The 19,318-nt window shown below is 40.0% G+C and overlaps 1 protein-coding gene across 1 annotated transcript in view; it reads left to right on the top strand.

Moving 5' to 3' along the window:
- Positions 1 to 18,962, top strand: part of ATP10B (ATPase, class V, type 10B) — a 175,774-nt gene extending 156,812 nt beyond the window's left edge. The window contains exons 19-22 of the mRNA XM_006897041.1: positions 1,863 to 1,943; positions 3,123 to 3,227; positions 11,414 to 11,601; positions 18,506 to 18,962. Of these exons, the coding sequence (XP_006897103.1) occupies positions 1,863 to 1,943; positions 3,123 to 3,227; positions 11,414 to 11,601; positions 18,506 to 18,962 (831 nt within the window). The remainder of the gene's footprint in view (positions 1 to 1,862; positions 1,944 to 3,122; positions 3,228 to 11,413; positions 11,602 to 18,505) is intronic.
- The last annotated feature ends 356 nt before the right edge of the window (positions 18,963 to 19,318 follow it).

Genomic DNA, 19,318 nt, shown 5'->3' with positions numbered 1-19,318 from the left:
AAAAAAATTTAATAAAAAAAAGAAATGCTAAACAAGTCTCTTTCTATTGTCTGACTATGGCTGTGTGAACATTTTGGTACAGTATTTTGCTTTGTCTTTTCAAACTGCCCTTTGAAATCTTCTGTTCTTTAGGCAATTCTTGCCTTTTGTTTTGATTTCTCAACATTCTAAAGTAATCTTCGGAGTCTCTTCTGAGAACCATTTTGGGTTTGTTTTTGTTTTTTAATTTCTTCCTTCATCTTTGTAATAACTGTTTGCTTTCTTCATGGGTGATACCTTTTATGTCATCCCACAACTTATCTGGTCTAAGACTCAAGATTTCTAGAATTTGCTCCTGCCAAGTACATTTGGATCTATGAGCTCACGGGTACCAAGGAAAAGAGGCCTGAGAAACACTGGATATGGCTTCCTAGGAAACACAGAGGTTACACTACAACTTAGGTAAATCAGAGAGTATGTAGTGAAGACAATTAGATGAGCACACAGGTTGAGGGAAGCTGTGGTGGGTGGAAGAGACAGAAAGGACTAGACTGCCTCTGGTGAAGAGCAATTGGAAAGGGGCTGAAAAATTCTCTGCACATAGGGAAAGAAGGATAAAGCACAATGTGATTGAGAGCTGGTAACTTTGGGGGATAGTCAACAAAGGGCCAAGACCAGAAAGAGTAACACTGCAATCCAAGCAGTTTGAGTTCTATTAATATTACCCTCCTCATGGGTATACTGGCTGTATGTATTCCTCGAGTATTTATCATTAATGTATGATTAGGTATTATATGTATGACAAGTAACAATCTGGAATAAGACATTACAGGTGAACTGAGGGAGGGGAAGGGAAGGAAGGAAAATATACAACAATGATTCAATGGAAACCTAAACTTTCTGTAAACTTTTATTAAAATAATCATCTTAATAAAAATGTATTGATGCCTTTGAGTTGTAGTGCTGGAGAAGAATATTGAATATGCCATGGACTGCCAAGAGAACAAACAGGTTCATCCTGGAAAGGGTAAAACCAGTTTGTTCCTTGGAGGCAAGGATTTTGAAACTCTGTCTCACATATTTTGAGCATGTTGCCTTTTAGGGACCAGTCCTTGAGGAAGGACATCATGCTTAGGACATTAGAGGGTCTGGATGAGATTCATTGACACAGTGACTGTGGCAATGGGGGCAGGTGTATCAGAGATGGTAAGACTGGCTCAGGATAAGGCAGGATTCAGAGCTGTTGTTCATAGAGTCACTATGAGTCATAGTCAACTTGACGGCACATAACAAAAACAGCACAACAATATCATTAAAAAGAAGTTAATTTATCAAAAACACTACTGTAAATGGTTTCACTTTTCCCAGGGAAGGCACAGGAAAGAAGCATGAAGTGAGAAATCTTATCTCTAAAGCTTTTGGGTTCTTGGGAACCTGTGGACCTGGTGTGTAATTTTTAGTTCCCTTGTAGACATCATTTAGAGCCTATAACATCTCTAAAGTTAATACATGCATAGGAGTGCTCTTAACAGCACTAACAAATGATCATAATTAATAACCAAAGACTTATAAGTTTCTAGACAATATCACAGTTGGTTCTCTTGAAGCTCTAGGGAATAGATAACATTATTTTTATTCTTGTTTTACAGAAGTAGAAATCAATTCTCAGAGCATTTTAGTGATTTTTTTTTTTATAAGACCACGCTGTGGTACAACTGGAAGTTGAACTGAGGTCTGCTCTTAATCACTGCACTCCATTACCTCTAAGATAGAGGCCATGTTCATGTCATACTACCTGCCCCCAGACACACACTGGGAAGTTGCTTGAAAAAATAGTCTTGCTTTGTTGGTGGTAACTGTTGGTGTATTTTTTTTCCTGATAGTGCTACAGTCTGTCAACTTTCTGGATTTCCATGATTGATGCATTCTACCAGAGCCTCATCTGTTTCTTTATCCCTTACCTGGTAAGTGTTCTACACCCCCTCAAACCTTAGAAATCACAGGTGGAAGTTCTCCTGTTTATACATGATCTTGGGCTTATTGTGTCTTTCTGATGAAAACTTCCAAATAAGTGGCTTGTGGGAAATATATAAGTAAAAGTAAAGACTCCACCCAGATACCTTAATTGTTATCTACTCTTGAAGACTGGAAGACACTTTTACACTGGATTGTTCTTTCCTTACTGTAAAAAGCTGGAATTGTCATATTGCTCTCTTTTATATTCTCTATTTTGCCAAAGTCCTCACCACTCCCCTTCATCTTATACCTGCATTTCATTCATTGACTGTTTTCCTTCTTCTTCACTGAACTCTTTTTTATGCATCGGTTTGTGCGTCCAAAGTTAAAACAGCAAGATTTTAGGATACCAACCCTGATAAAAGGGACACTGCATTATCTGAAATAAATAGCAGTAAAATTGGTATCAAGGGATTTCAACACCACTTCAGTTTGCTTTGCCAGTTTGAAAAACAAAAAGTTTAGATAGTGAAAGGCTACTTCTATTTCTCGTACCACAAGGCCAGAATGTGGCTACTTGCCTTCAGGTCCCAGCCTCTGCCCACATGTTCCTTTCTAGTCAGCAACAGGAGGAGTGGAGGGAGGTGAGCATCTGGTGCTTCATTTGAATGTTCTGGTTTACAACCCTACCTGACCTCTTCTTTTATCTTTCCTACTTCCCCTTTTGTCTGTGTTCTTTTGCCCCAAATTTAACATACAAGAAAATTTGGAGTTCTACAAACTCACCATACTCACCTTCAGTTCTGGCTCCTACCCTTCCACTCCCACTTTGACTAATTTACCCCACATCAGGTTAATAGATGACCATGAAGGTGGTAACGGAAGTTCACTCTAAAATTAGCACAGTAAATCCTTGAGTAAAGGTGTTCAGTAAATCCTTCACTCACGTCACAACAATTTTGGAGCACCCATCTGTGGTTCCTCTCGTAGCCTGTTCTGAAGTACTTCAGTCTTCTTGACCATGGGCTTTTCCTTGGGTCACTTCCACATCGTAGCAACTGAGTACATTCTTCGGTCTTTTTCTCCTCCCTTGAAACTTGGCTTTAGAGATGTTCTGTAATCATCTGTCAAAGCCAAAGCCTTCTCCCTCCATGGACACATGTGACATTGCCTGTTCTTCTTTGTAGACCTACAGGAATTCTGATATTGACGTCTTCACCTTTGGAACACCCATCAATACCATCGCCCTTGCTACAATTCTGTTGTACCAGGCAATGGAAATGAAGACTTGGGTAAGGGCTACAAGACTCCTTTGGCTTAAAAACTGAGTTCATATTAATTGATTCTCTCCCTATTTAACATTTATTTCACTTTATATTATTTATTCACTCAATAAATACATACTAAATCGGTGGCCTACCTGCACAGAGAAGCAAGTGGTATAGAAGATAAAATTCCTGGCCTCAATGTGATTATCACCTAACAAGGGTGATAAAAATGAACATATTTGAAACAATAAGACAATATTGTAAAAAGAGGTATTGTTGATAAAAATTTCTAGGATATTTCAGAGAAAAAGAAGCATTAGAAGACTACAGAACAGTCTCACTAATGAATATCAGTGTAAACAATTATTAAGACAATATTGACTGGCAAATCAACTCAATGGTGCCTTAAATACAATAAACCATAACATCTCAATGAATCGGAATTGACTTAATGGTACCCAAGAACAATCTTAACTTCCTAGGTCTGCCATATACAAATCCAAAAAAAATAGGTGGTATTCAACAACAGCAGTTTATTTTCCTCTCTGTGTTGGACTTAAAGGAAAATCTTACCTTGTTTCTCACTGTGTCTGATAGCCCCAGGCATTTCTTGGTGTTTCTTGGGATTTTTACATGCTATCTTTCCTCTGCTGCCCTCAGGCCTGGTTTTAATTGGTTTTGATGAAACATTCTTCTAAGTGGTATAGAACTGGTCTGTCCATTTGCTGTACAGAGATAACTCTAGTTGCTATGATGCTAAACACTGTGACACTGATGTGTCAAATGCAATAATGGTTACCCATGGTGGACAGTCTTTGGTGGAACTCCCCCATTAAAGCAAGCTTAGAAGCAGGAGTGACATCTATTTCCAAAATAGTTTTCCTCTGGAAACTCTATGAAGTTGGAAAAGTGATGAAAGTTATACAAGTGTTCAAGTCTTTCCTTCATAGGGTCGCTATGAGTCATCTATGATGCGACAGCATTTAACAAGAACAACATCTTTCCTCTATATATAACTCTTTTTATAAGATACCACTCAAACAATATCAGGGCCCATTCTATTCTGATATATTGTCATTAACTTAACTGGCAATTATCTGCATGGGGGAACCCCATTTCCTGAAAGAAAATCACATTCACAGGAGCTAAAAGGTATCATAATTTAGGATGGTGGAGAAACACAATGCAGTCCATAGCAATGACATAAGAACGTTCTTTTATATGTTCCCAGTAGACTATAAACTTGTACCACCGCTCTGCAGAAATGTTAAAAATAACTAGAAAAGGTTAAAAGGCTCATATTCTATGACCCAATTTCACTTTTGAATATATAGTTTGATAATTCTCTTACACATCTATCCAAGAATGTTCATAGCAATGTTGTTCTTTATAGAAAAACAATTTGAAACAACCTAAGTCTTCATCAGTGAGACTAAAAAGAAACTGTGGCATATTTACACAATGTTATTCTTGTTGTGTACTGTAGAGTCAGAATGGACCCATTGCTGACCTTCCAGCAGGTTTTCAAAGGCACTTAATCACATTAGAGGATATTGCCCATCCTTCTTCTGAGGAAAAGTTGGTGGTCTCAAAGCTTGTGCCTTTGGGATTGACTGTTGCTTCTTGCCACTAGATACCAGAATTCTCTAATCCACACACAATTGTTGTTTTTGCTGTTGATTGCCATCAAGCCAAGCCTGGCTCATAGCAACCCTGTGAACAAAAGGCTTGAAGCCCCTCTACAACTATCGACATTTATCAAAGTTCATAGAATTTCCAGAGACATGTTGTTTAGGAAGTGGAATTCACACCCTAGAATCCCTAACATGAATATACTAAATTGCAGCTATCAGGATAGATAAAACTAAAAGCGCAAAGATAAAGTGAAATAGTATACCCGTATACATGTAAGTATAGAATAGTCATAAGACTAGCAAACACTCAAATTGTGTTCAAAATTGAAAAAAAAGCACATTTGTGGGTGGGGGTAGAGAGAGAGGAGAGAGGAGAGAGGAGAGAGAGGGCTTAAATGTACCTGTAAGACTTACTCTTTTAGGAAAATATGAAGCAAATGCGGGAAAAGGTTAAAACTAACAAAGCTGTACATCTGGTTTAGGAGATTTATTGCCTATGAGCTTGAAATAACTGAGCCCAACCCACGACTAGGCATTTGGTTCTGACTCACTTTGGTCCCTCATTAGGCTTCTGAGTTTGTAAGTCTTTACGAGAGGAGATTGTCCAGCTTTCTCCCGCAGAACAGCTGGTAGATTCGAAATACTCCTCTTTTTTTTTTTTTTTCGAACTACTCCTCTTTTGGTTAGCAGCCCAATCAGTTATTTATTTAAACCCTGGGACTCTTTAGGCTTAGAATTCAACTTCATACTAATTTGATTGCATTTTTCAAAATTATCCCAACATATTTCTCAAAAGGATACTGTTCTTTAGTACTCTCTTAGCTATAAGATTTTTTTTTTCTTTAACCTTTCAAAATGACCCTAGCGTGTAATTAGGCCTCAATTATATATTAAAGATTAGTCATCCATTCTACTTTCTCAAAGCACTGCATCTCTCTGCTTGTCTTCACTCATTTTCCAGCATTACTAGTTCAGCTAATGCATCTCTGGACCAGCCACCCCAATAGTTACTGATAATTTCCTAGTGCCTTTGGAAAAGGATTCAGCTCCGCAAACTATTCTGAAAATGCCTTTCCATTTTTTTACTGTGCTTTCAGAAACCTTTATCTTCTGTGTAGAAATCTAACATGAACTCTAATAGCTATGTCACTTCCCAGAGTCCCCAGACCAAAGGAGTGGAATATGTTTAGCTAACTGCTTTGTTCTTCAGGAGCAGAAGTTTGAATATCCAGTCACTGCTTTCACTGAAAACAACTGCAGGCATTGAGAGTGAGAGGTAGGACTCCTCAAATGTTAAAGAGCAAAGCCTTCGGACAGGGAGATGGATTTCCAGAGAAGTAAGCTAAGCCAACGCTCTGTTTCCTTGAGGGTATTTGCAATCTTGCCTGATACAAACCTTATTTTTGGCAGATTTAGTGAGTGAAAAGTCCGGAAACCAAACCCCACACTCCCAAAGTGGAGGCCTAATAGATTCTTCCCATATTAAATTGTTGGTGAGTGTCGTTGAGTCAACTCTTGACTTCCTGCAACCTTACACACAACAGCTTAAAGGCTTGCCCAATTGTGTCAGTCCATCTCGTTAAGCTCTGGTGGCATAATATATGCTACACTGCTAAACTAATGGTTGGAAGCTCTATTCCACTAGCCATGTAACAGAAGAAAGGTAGGCAATCGCTTCTTATAAAGATTTGCAGTCTCCAAAACCTGATAGAGGGTCATTATGAGTCAGACTGGGCTTGATGGCAGATCATTTTCTATTAAACTGTGACCACAGTAATGAGAACACATTCAGGAGCAAAATAAACCTAAAGGTGGACCTACCTATAAATGACTCCAGCAGGGACTGCAGAAATTGTCCCCAGTGCGCTGAACAAAAGACCTGTCCTGGGAGATTGTGACCAGGGGCTGGCTTCACAGCATATTTGTAGTTCAGGATAACAGTGCCCAAGGGTATTTGCAAAAAATAAAAAGTAGTCCACAAATTCTCTCTGCAGAAGAACATCCTCTCCCCAAATCTCAAATTGTCTCTACTAATAACTTTTTCACAGGAAATAAACAGTACATGTTCAAAAATAACCAGCTTAACAAGGAAAAAAGAATCCAGAGTGAGAATCAACCCTAAAAACATTGGAAACTAATAGCTCAGATACTGGAATTAACAGATAGAAGGCATTAAAAAGCTAAGTTTAAGGAAATTAAGAACAAGCTTAAAAATATCTGCGGGGACTTCTAAACACTACAAAGAAACCTAGTAGATTCAAGAACAGACCAAATAGAGCATCTAGATTTTTTTTTTTAAAAAAAGCTAATTGAAATTTAATAGTTGATTTAAAAGCAGATGCAACACTGATGAGGGAATAATTAGTAAATTTGTTAAAGCAATTCCGTATATACAATAGAGATGTAAAACAATGGAAATTATGGGAGAAATATTCAGAAATATTAGCAAAGTATATCTCAAAAGGTCTCCTATACAGTTGATGAAAGTCCCAGAAGGAAAGGAATAGGAATGAGACAGAAACATATGAGGAAATAAAAAAAGGAAAATATGCTGAGAATGTAGATACAAGAGGGACAACAAAACTCAATCAAGATTTAAAAAAAAAAATCCATAGTTACCATATTGTAGGGTAACTACAGATCATGAAAGGCAAAATTAAAATTCCAAAAGCAGCCAGATTTTAAAAGGAAAATTTATTTGTAAGGAAAACATACAAATGCCAAACAGTGAAAAGTTTGTTTGTTGTTGTTATTGTGTGCCATCGAGTCTTTTGTGACTCATAGCGACCCTATGTACAAGAGCCCTAAACGCCGTTCTATCCTGTGCCAACCTCACTGTCTCAAACACATTCATTCCCACCATGCAACTTACAGAATCGATCCTTCTCATCGAGGGTCTTCCTCTCCTGCACCGTCCCTCCACTCTCCCAAACATGATGTCCCTCTCCAAGGACCAGTCCCTCCTTGCAACATGTCCAAAGTATGTCAGACAAAGCTTCAGAATCCTTGACTCCAGGGAACATTCTGGCTTCACCCTCTCCAGGACAAACTTGTTTATTCTCCTAGCAGTCCATGGTATATTCAACACTCTTCTCCAGCACCACAACTCAAAGACATCAATTCTCTTTCTATCATCTCTATTCACTGTTCAACTCTCCGATGCATTGCACGTAATTGCAAAGACTATAGCCTGGATCAGGCGCACCTTAGTCTCCAGCCTGACATCGTTGCTCTTTAGTACTCTTGAGAGGTCCCTCACAGCTGACTTTCCCAATGCAATTTGTCTCCTGATTTCCTGGCTGCTGTTACCAAGAGTGTTGACTGTGGAGCCAAGCAAACTAAAACCGTTAACTATCTCAATCTCTTCACCATCCATACTGATGATGCCAATTGGCCCAGCAGTGAGAATCTTTGTTTTCTTTATATTGAGCTTCAATCCATATTGAAGACTGCATCCTTGACCTTCTGTAGCAAGCGCTTCAGGTCCTCCTCAGTTTCAGTGAGCAGGGTTGTGTCATCTGCATAACACAGGTTGTTGACGACTCTTCCACCAATCCTGATGCCACATTCCTCCTCGTACAACCCAGTGTCAGACTGAAAAGGTGTGCTGGAAAATAGTGGAATGCTATATTGAATGTTCTAAAAGAAAGTTACTGCCCAGCAAGAGCTCTATAACCATCAAAACTGTATTCTAAGAACAAGAGCTAGTTAAAGCCATTTTCAGGAAAGCTAACACAACATACATTATTAGCAGATCCCACACATACAGGAATGATAAAGAATGTACTTCAGACAAGAGAAAAGTAACCTCAAATGAAGACGCGGAGATCCAGTAAGGAATGAAGGCATGGAAAGTAGTCAACATCTAAGTCTAAGTAAATACTGACTTTATGTGTAATTACAACAATGACTTACAGGATTCAAAAGTTGACAGATTTAAAATACATAGCACTAACATACCAGTTAGGAAGAAAGTTATAAACTTTCCATCTGTGGTAAATTAAAATTGCTTATTTTTATTATATATAACCATGAAAAGGATAAAAGTGTATTTAATATAAATAAACTGTATCCTTTTCAAACTAGTAAAAGGAGAAAATAAAATTATACCAGACAGTCAAAAATTTTAAAAGGAAACAAGAATGGAAAGACAAACACATAGAAAAGGCAGGACAAAATAAGATCAGACCACAGAACACTACACTGCTTTGAAAATTAATATACTCCAGCCACATGGGGAAAGATAGACTCAATGCACAAAAACTATAGAGAAAATAAAATAAAGGGGGGAAAGTCACTCTTGAAAATAGACTAGATAAGGAAGCATAGGTAGTAAAACTACAAAGAATACCATGGAAATTATTATTACCAACATCAGGAGAGTGGTTGGCCCCAAGGAGAGAGACAGGATGTACTTCTGGGAAGAAAACCATCTTCAATTTATTTGTGTTCAAATCATGTTCACACATTCCTGTTGTAGTTATTGTGTGCCATCGAGTTGCCTGTGACTCATAGTAACCCTATGTACAACAGCTCTGAACCCTACCCTATCTGGAACCAATCTCACAATCTCCCACAGACCTAATCTCATTTCTCCAGTCAGTGAGTCAACCAATCTCAACCTGGGTCTTCCTCTCCCATGCCTTCCTTCCACCCTTCCAAGCATGATGTTCTTCTTCAAGGACTGGTCCCTTTTGGCCACATGCCCAAAATTCTTGCCTCCAGGGAGCAGCTTGGTTTTACCATCTCCAGGGCTGATATATTTATTCTCCTGGCAGTCCATGGTATGTTCAAGACTGTTCTCCAGCACCACAACTCAAAATCATCGATTCTTCTGCTATCACCCTTAGTCATTGTGCAGTTTTCTGATGCATAGCAGTAGTGAAGACCATGGTCTAGATAAGGTGCACCTTAGTCTCCAGACTGAATTGTTGCTCTTCTGTACTCTAGAGAGTACAGAAGCAAGGCTTCTGACAGCAAGACTTTCCCAGTGCACTTTGTCTTTTGATTTCCTGATTGCTGGTGCTAAGAGTGTTGATTGTGGAAACAAGCAAGCTGAAGTTATTAACAATCTCAATATCTTCTCCATCCTTCATGAAACTGCTATTGGCCCAGTGGTGAGAATCTTGAGCATTTGCTTTATAGAGATCCATTAAACTGCACACTTGGGTGAATTTTTAATATTTACATTGTGTGTTGTTGTGTTGTTATGTGTCATTGAGTCGCCTGTGACTCACAACTACTGAATGTACAACAGCCCTGAAACTTGTTCTATCCTGTGCCAACTTTACTGTCTCTGACACGCCTACCCTCATTACTCCAGTCACTGCATCAATCCATCTCATCAATGGTCTCCCTCTCTTTCTTCATCCCTCCACCCTTTCAAGCATGGTGTCCCTCTCCAAGGACCCTCCTTGCAACATGTCCAAAGTATATTAGACGAAGCCTCAGAATCCTTGCCTCCAAGGAGTAGCCTGGCTTCACCCTTTCTTGAGCAAATCTATTTGTTCTCCTGGCAGTCCATGGTATATTCAACACTATTCTCCAGCATCACAGCTCAAAGGCATCAGTTCTCTATCATCCCTACTCATTGTCCAGCTCTCTGAGGCATAGCAAGCAATTATGAAGCATATGGCCTGGATCATATGCACCTTAGTCTCCAGAGTGACATCATTGCTCTTCAGTACCCTGAAGAGGTTTCTGACAGATGACTTTCCCAGTGAAATTAATCTCTTGATTTCCTGGCTGCTGGTATCAAAAGTGTTGATTGTGGAGCCAAGCAAACGAAAGCTGTTAACAATCTCAATCTCTTCACCATCCATCATAATGTTGCCAATAATCCCAGTGGTGAAAATCTTTGTTTTCTTGATGTTGAGCTTCAATCCATATTAAAGGCTGCAATCCTTGACCTTCTTAAGGAAGCACTTCAGGGGCTCCTCAGTTTCAGCAAACAGGGTTTTGTCATCTGCATAATACAGGTTGTTGATGAATCTTCCTCCAATCCTGATGCCACATTCCTCCTGGTCTGCATGATCTGTTCTGCATATGAACTGAAAAGGTATGAAGACAGAATACATCCCTGGCATACACCCCTCCCGATTGTGAACCATGCAGTGTCCACTTGCTCTGTTCTGACGACTGCCTCCTGGTCCAAGCATAGGTTTCACATAAGAACAATCAAATGTTCTGGGATTCCCATTCTTCTCAGAGTCAGCCATATCTTGTTGTGATCCACACAGTCAAATGTCTTTGCATAGTCAATGAAACAGATAGACATTCTTCTGGTATTCTCTGCTTTGTGTCAAGATCCATCTAACATTCTCTATAGTATATCCATAGTACCATGACCTCTTCTAAATCCAGCCTGCACATCTGGCAGTTCTCTGTTGACATAGTGTTCCAAATGTTTTTTTATAATTTTCAGCAGAGTCTTGTTTGCATGTGATATTAATGATATTGTTCAATTACATTAAAATAAAATAAAAGCTGTTTAAAGCAGTTAGGTAAATGGTGTACTTGCACTTCCCATGATCTAAACTATTCCTTCAACACTGTCTGTCTTCGTTGCCTCCACAGACCATTATCCACGGACTCCTCCTCGTCGGCAGCTTCCTGATGTATTTTGTGGTCTCCCTCGTGTACAATGCCACCTGTGTCGTATGCAACAGTCCCACCAATCCCTACTGGGTGATGGAAGGCCAGCTCTCAGATCCCACTTTCTACCTCGTCTGCTTCCTCACACCGGTCGTGGCTCTTCTCCCAAGGTTTGTGTGAGGGGATTGTTTTCCTCCTAGCATGACTGATATCTCCTTAAAAACTGTTTTATACATTTGGTCATCCATTCACCTATAAAACGTGCTGAACCCTTGGTGTAACAGAGAGAAGACATGGGTCCCATCTTTGAGGGATTAAAAATCTAGTGAGGAGAAAACATAGTCCCATTGATTCTTGTAATAGATCCTGGTACATGTTGCAATAAAGGGGTACGAGGAACATGCTCTTTGGGGTCCAGGCTGAAAAACAGCAAAACCATGGAAATCAGATAAGACGTTAGTCAGGGTGACAAAAGTTGATTGGACATTCTGAAGCCATGTACAATGCTGTGCACATTGCAGATGCTCAATAAAGTAATTACTGATAACTTAAAAAAAAACTGTTTTATAACTTAGGAGTCAGGAGTTCGTCTCCTGCTGGGATCCTTGAGGGTGTGGTTTTAGAGACAGAGTGTAAGACCTGAAAAATGATTTATTTGGAGACAAGTAACATGGGCTTTCGTTTCAAGTCATCCAAAGGATATCAAAGTCACCACATCTGACATGACTCCAATTACATCTGTAAAGTGCAAGTATTTCCTACCTGACTGTCTTAGAAATATTCTCGTAGGATTAGATATTCTTTTGAAAAGCACTCTGGGTTGATTTATTTTGTTCTGTTTTGTTGTTTGTTTGGGGTGTTGTTTTTTTTTTGTTTGGTTTGATTTCTTTTTACAAGCTCAAGACACTCTAATGTCTACAGAAACAAGTAATTAACTACAACAAACCAAATGAAGTAGAGACACTGGAGGGGAAGAATGTCTCAGTTTTACCTTATCGTTGCCATAAGAAAAGATGAAGTCTAGCTTCCCAGGGCTTCAGATTTTTCTCAGAAGTTCACAATTTGTATGAAATTTCCAACTTTTTAATAGAACTCAGATTTGTTAGAGAAAAGTTTTTAAAAACACAAATATTTGTGTAAGCCAAATAAATCACCCATGTCCAAGGCCTATTTCTGGTAGAAATCCTCTCCATTAGTTTTTTCTAGGAAAACAGCAACAACAATAATGTCCTGCTTCCTTTGGGAACTCACTCTTAGAACATGATTTCACACCAGCCTCTCATTTCACTCATTTCCTTTTTTTTCTCCATCTAAAAGTTGGACAGAACAGTGGTTCTAGGTCCACTTTTTCAATGTGCATCTGAAATCCTAAGAGAGGCCAAGGTATGTCCACAGCTCCACAACAAATCAACCTTGTCCAAAATCACAAGTCAATCTTCCATTCGACAGCCTTCACTGCTCCAGTAGGTGTAGGTGGGGAACTTGATAATGTTCCTGTGAATTAGATAGCCCCACCCAGTCGACACAGTCCAACCTCCTCACTTCTACAATCTGTAGTCAATAGGACATAGTGACATAGAACTTCTATCCTGGGCTAGAGAGAAGGTCATTCTCAGGCCTTGCTTCTTTCACTAAATCTGGCAGCTTATTTAGCCTAGTTCAGTTTCCTTCTCCTCTTCCTAAAGGACAGTGCTTCCTCGAGTCAAGAATGGTGAAACTCTTCCTATTGCCAAAGGCACCCTTTAGAGAAGATCTTCACTCTGAAACCTACAACGTCCCTTTTCAGCAGGAAGTATTTAAGAGAATACGCCATCCCCTTTTCCTTATGAATCAGGGTGAAGTCTCTCTCAGGGAGGAGTAATAGGGAATGGCAAAGGACGCACTGACAAAGGAGATTAATCAGAACTGGTTTTGACAAGCACTGTGGCAATGGGGAAAAAATGAGGAATGAACTGGGGAGGAGAGAAAATAGTACAACGATGAATGAATGGAAATCCAAAATCTCTCTAAATGTCCATTAAAATTAATAAAATTTTTAAAAAAAGAATGGTGAAACTCTCATATACTTTAGACATGCTGTCAGGAGGGTTCAGTCCTTATAAGAGAGATATCATGCGAGGAAAGGTAGAGGGTCAGATAAAGAGAAGAGCATTATAAAGATGGGTAGACACAGTGGCTGTCACAGCGGGCGCAAGTATATCAGATTGTGAGGATGGCACAGGACGGGGCAGGGTTCAGATCTGTTGTTCATAGGATCACTGGTACTCATAGATGACTCAATGGCACTTAACGACAACAAGGCACCTGAGAACCTTGGCATCTGATGTCGATTTCAAGGCTAAAGATACCAAGATGGCAGATACTGCTGGAGTTGGTGGATCCCATAAATATTAGCTGAGTTCTAAATGTATGCTGTGTACTTGGCCTCCCTGGTTTTTTGTGTCCACACTGTCTCTTCACTCTCTGCCTCCATCCCTGGGTTCTATCACCTCCATCACTTAGATTCTTATATTTCATGCTTTCCACTTCCCTGCTTTTGCTCATTGTTTCTTCTATTTCCATTGCATTTCCTAGGCAAAACCTCTTTACCTTCTACATCATTTCAGGCACGACCAATTTCAGAAGCTTTCTGTGACTTCTTCTTCCTGAGACAGGTCTTTCTTCATTACGTGTACCTCTCCAGTGGGTGTGTACCTCCCCCATGGGTTATTTTCCTTCCTTATCACATTTACCTTTATCTGTTTGTCATTGTCTGACCATGAACTACTTGAAAGAAGGAACATTCCATATCCTGTTATACAATAGACCACTGACTGAATTCCTCTATTCTGTATCTCATGTGGGAGTATAGAAAGAGGAATTATAAATCCCATATTCTTCATCTCAGCCTTGGGTGAAATGTATACTTATAGCCAAAGACTTCCAGGTTGAAGTAGTAAGTTGGGGTTTTTCTTTTTAGTGGCCGTGGAGCCAGCCCTCTGCTCATGGTGTCCCCATGTACAAAGTAGTAAGACACTACCTGGTCTTCCACTAACCCCATGATCAATTCTGGTTCATATGGATCATCATGGTTCGTAGAATTTTCCTTGGCTCACTCACCAGACCTTTCTTCCTAGTCTGTTCATCTGGAAGCTTAACTAAAACCTGTTTGGCATCAGAGTAACATGCCAGCCTCAAAAACAGATGAGTAGTGACTGCACATAAAGGGCACCGGTGGGGATCAAACCCAGGTCTCCCTCATGGAAGGCATGAATTCTACCACTAAACCATCACTGACTGATTCATAACAAGTAGGTGAGACTCAGTGGAAAGGATGGAAAGAGTGTTGACACAGTGCCTTGAAAAAACAGGCACTCTGCTTTACTCTGTATTGAACAGATGGGGGCAGTTTAGGAGAAGCTGGCAAATATTTACTTACTAGTTACCATAGCACATAAGTTAAATCTATGCTTGTTCTGCATTATCACCATACCGGTGAATTTTAGTTTCATTCTGTTTACTAAGAAAGGCAAAGAGATTTTCTGATAGTGAAAGGATTATTTGAGTAGTTCAAAGAACAGAACTTGTTGACTTGTAACCTTGAAACAATATTTGTTACCAAAATCTCTATGATAGAATGTTTGCCATAGTAAACTGTATTTGTTCATTTAAAGTACTAAGACTATGTTTGTTGTGAACCGTATTTACCATAATGGAGATTGATTTCACTTACCAGGCTCATAATAATTAGCCCACTATCTGTGACCTCACTAATCTTGGTCTATTTAATTCAGCAGGGTAAAAGGATTGTATAGCTTCTTTTAAAGTAAGAACACGGATCCATGTAAAATGTATTACAGAGAAAATGAAAGTGACTAACAGACTAACGTTAAATAACAATGATGTAGCATCCTGATTTGTTGCAATAGAAGGTACTGGTCCTTGGACCATCTTCCCTTAGCTTTTCTCAACACTCTTGGCTTTTTAACTCTTATCTCCAATGATTCCTTCTTTGTCTTTGGTGGCTCATGGATCTGAAATGTATCAAGCCTCGGTCCTACATCATCTTATAATTTTATATTTTCTCCACTGACATAGAAACCACTATTAGGAATTTAAGTATCTCTTTTTTTTCTCTAAAGGCAGTAATTTTGCTTTTGTGGTTTGCTTAGGGTTGTGTTTTCCTTTTACATTTATCTTCATTCATTTATATACCTTTTATTTTATAACATTACAATTAATTGGTGCCATTTATCACAACATCTTCCCAAATCCTCACATACCTTGCCTTTACCTCCACCCTAACCATTCATCCACATAACATCTAAAGCTTCACAATAAATTCACAGCCCAGTCTTCTATCTGAGTTCCAGGTATATGTTTCTAGTTACTATTTGATCATGTCTACTTGGGCGTGTTAAGTTGAAGGTGAGGCATCTGTAATTTACCTTGTGCTCCCACTCATCCTTCACCACCACCAGCCAAGAAATGTAGGTTTCTTACAGTTTCCATCAGTAAATGCTACCCTCTTAGAATCACAGCAGATGCCTCTTTGGCATCGTCTGCCACTTCATGCCCATAACAATCTTGTCTCAACGCTATGCTTGCTTTGTATGTATCATCTTCATCCAGTGTTCTCATTTTTATTGCCACAACCATGATATAAGCTTTGCCACTCTCACCCCTACATTACTCCAATTGTCTTCCCACGATTCTTATTCTGTTTTGCTATCATTACGTCAAAGCTGAATGTATTACCAATTCTTAACCTTTCAAGGGCCTCCCCACCCACCCACTGCCATCAAGTGAATTCTGACTCAGCAACCTCACAGGACCATGAACTGCTCCATGTAATGTTCTCAAAGTTGTACATCTTTATACTAACAAACTGCCTCATCTTTCTCCCACAGAGGAGCGGGTAGAATGGAACTGCGAAATTTCTGGTTGATAAGATCAATGTTTAATTCACTAAGCCACCAGAGCTACGCCAAAGGCTTCTAAGACCTTTAAAATAAAGGACAAAACCCAAAATGTGTTGGGCTTTCAGCTCTGGTACACTCTGGCCCTGCTGACCCCTCTGTCTCCTGCGGACCCACCTCATTCTCCACCCCCTGTATTTCAGACACCCTGTGTGGCTTTTGGTTATCACTCCCTTTGCCTGGTTACCTTGCGTATGTACCTCAGTCCTCAGCTTAAACACTCCTTCCTCAGGGAAATTTCCCAGGCCAGGTCAGCTGCCTGCCTCTCCACTCTGTCTAATTTTAACTACACTCACATGATACTTGAGAACAAGACACTGTTTGTCTTGTTCACAGCTTTATCCCTGGGGCCAGACCCGTTATTGGAACTTGATAAATATTTGTTAGAAAATGGATACAGGAGGAAGATGGAAGCTCAGAGGAAAGGTGTAAACAAGGAAATTCCAGTCTCCAAATGGGAAATGGAACCTTTCCTGAAATGCAAACACAGCTACCTATGTTGTCTCCCTGGGCAAAAAAGGAAGTAGCACAGGGAAGGTTCATGTAACTCCATGGATCACGGTGGTCCCCGGAGAGTGTCTTGTCTTTCAGCTTTTAGTCTGTGTGGGCATGATAGCCTCTCTTCTTAAAGAGGTTTTGAATTGGTTTGGTTTGATTTGGTTTGGTTTTACTAAAAAAAAAAAAAGTTGGGGGAATTAATTTTGGAAAAGATCTTAGCTACGATTACTTTTTAGGTAGAGAAGCTGAGACCAAGAGAGGGAATAAGAGTTACTCATTGACACAAATCTGATGTGTGCTTTCTCTGTATGCTGTTTTTATTTACTTTGTCATTTATTCCCTTTCAAAAGCTCCAAACGGAGAGATGATTCCAGGTACAGATTGTTGTTGTGATCATTTGGCATTGAGATGGCTTCAACTCCTAGTGACCCTCTGACTTCAGAGCAGCAGGTCTGAGCGTTGTCCTGTCCTGCCGCGCCCTCACAATCTCTGTGATGCTTGACCCCATTGTGTAGTCATGGTGTTAATCCATCTCCTTCAGGGTCTGCCTCTCTTTCTCTGACCTTCTACCTTTCCCAGCATGACGTCTCTATCTCAAAACTGGTTCCTCCTAAAAACATGTCCCAAATAAGTGAGTCAAAATTTCACCATCCTTGCCTCTAAGTAGCATTTTACTTGCATTTCCTTCAAGACGCATTTGTTCATTCTTTTGGCAGTTTATGGTGTATTCAATACCCTTTACCAACACCACAGTTCACATTAGTTTTTTGGTTTTTTGTGGGTTTTTTTTATCTTCCTTATTCATTGTCTAGCTTTCAGATGCCCAAAGTATAGAGCTTTCTAACTTCAGAGTCCTCCACAGGCTGTGTGCAGCTTGCCTAGAGGAAAGAACTCGAGCTTAGCCATAAAGGTGTTCATTAACTTCATAGGAGACCTTAAGACATTAACCCCATCACTTTGGACCTCAGTTTCTTCAAAAAGCAAAGAGTGATAATACAGCAACACTGAAGTCAGTATCACCTTTAGGCTCAAAAGCATTTATGTATTCAGAAACTACTTTAAAATTCTTAAGTCCCATGAAGGATAGGCATAACAAAGTTGGTAAATGTGCCCAAATTTGAATAAATTGGAAGCAAGATGGACTTCCTCTAATGTGGCAGATAAAGGCAAAACTTCTGGGCCCAGAACACTTGGTTCTGACGACAGCTCAAACATTGCTTAGGGAAAAATCACTGGATCTGTAGGTGCCTCAGTTTCCTCAAGTGCAGAAAGGGGTAACACAAGTATCAACAGTGAAAATTTAATGGGGGAATAAAATGAGTTAGTAATACGTCTAGCACTTGGAATAGGCTGGCACATAATAAGAGTTTTACAAGCTATTATAAATAGCTAATAAAGTTCTATTAGCAATTCTTTTTTCATTATTGTTACCCTCACTGCTGCTGCTGCTGTTGTCTTTGAACTCCTTAGTACCAGAGAAGAACTGGCATAGATTTGATGACCGTCAAGATTGCCATACAGAGGACTCTGTTCAGCATGGGAAGTTATCTACTTATGTTTTTGTCAATGCTGCAATTCTGTAAGACCATAACATATATTTCTGTGTCATTCCCACCAGGTACTTCCTCCTGTCTATACAAGGAACCTATGGGAAGTCTCTGATCGTAAAAGCTCAGAAAATTGACAAACTCCCCAAAGACAAAAGAGACCTAGAAATCCAGAGCTGGAGAAACAAACAGAGGCCAGCCCCTGTGCCTGGAGGGGCTCAATCCACCCTCCGCCCAGGGCCACGCCTCCCAGCACAGGACTTCCAAGCCAGCACACCAAAGGTCTCGTCCACAGCCACGCAGAAGCACATGGATGACTGGGCGCTCCACAGAGAGAGGTGCTGCAGAGACCACGTGGGGGGTGACCTGCACTCGGGAGACTCTGGGACCAGACTCGTGTCTGGAAAATACCTTCTGGAACTCAGTAAAGCAGAGGCACCTGGAGCCTACTTCAGTAGACAGATGAATGTGCCCCAGTCCTCAAAAAGGGGCAGCCATCGCAGGTCCCAGAGTGCACTGACCATCTGAGAGACCTGGGTGAGTCCTTACACACTTAGAGGGGTTCTCCAGTCACTGGGACCAGTCAGCTTCATGACATCAAGTACATGCAGTCTCGCTCTTTTCCCCCCCCACCAATCTAGATTGCTTTAGAGGATTTGACAAAAAAAAATAAAATAAAAAACCTCACACCCAAAACCTCTGGAAACCCATCGATGTCTACATTGCTCTCGGTGCCAGAAGGCAAACAACAAGGTTTTTGTAAAGAAACTGTTTCTGTTATATTAAGTTCTCCATTTTTTCAACCCAGAGACATTTTCCTGAACCTATAGATAAGTACAAGCTGTGACCTAATGCAACTGGATTTTAAGTTTCTAAAATTCCAA

Source organism: Elephantulus edwardii, unplaced genomic scaffold (assembly GCF_000299155.1).
Source record: "Elephantulus edwardii isolate Elephantulus edwardi_28Jun2011 unplaced genomic scaffold, EleEdw1.0 scaffold00197, whole genome shotgun sequence".
NCBI lineage: Eukaryota > Metazoa > Chordata > Mammalia > Macroscelidea > Macroscelididae > Elephantulus > Elephantulus edwardii.
This window is presented reverse-complemented; position numbering and strand designations above follow the sequence as displayed.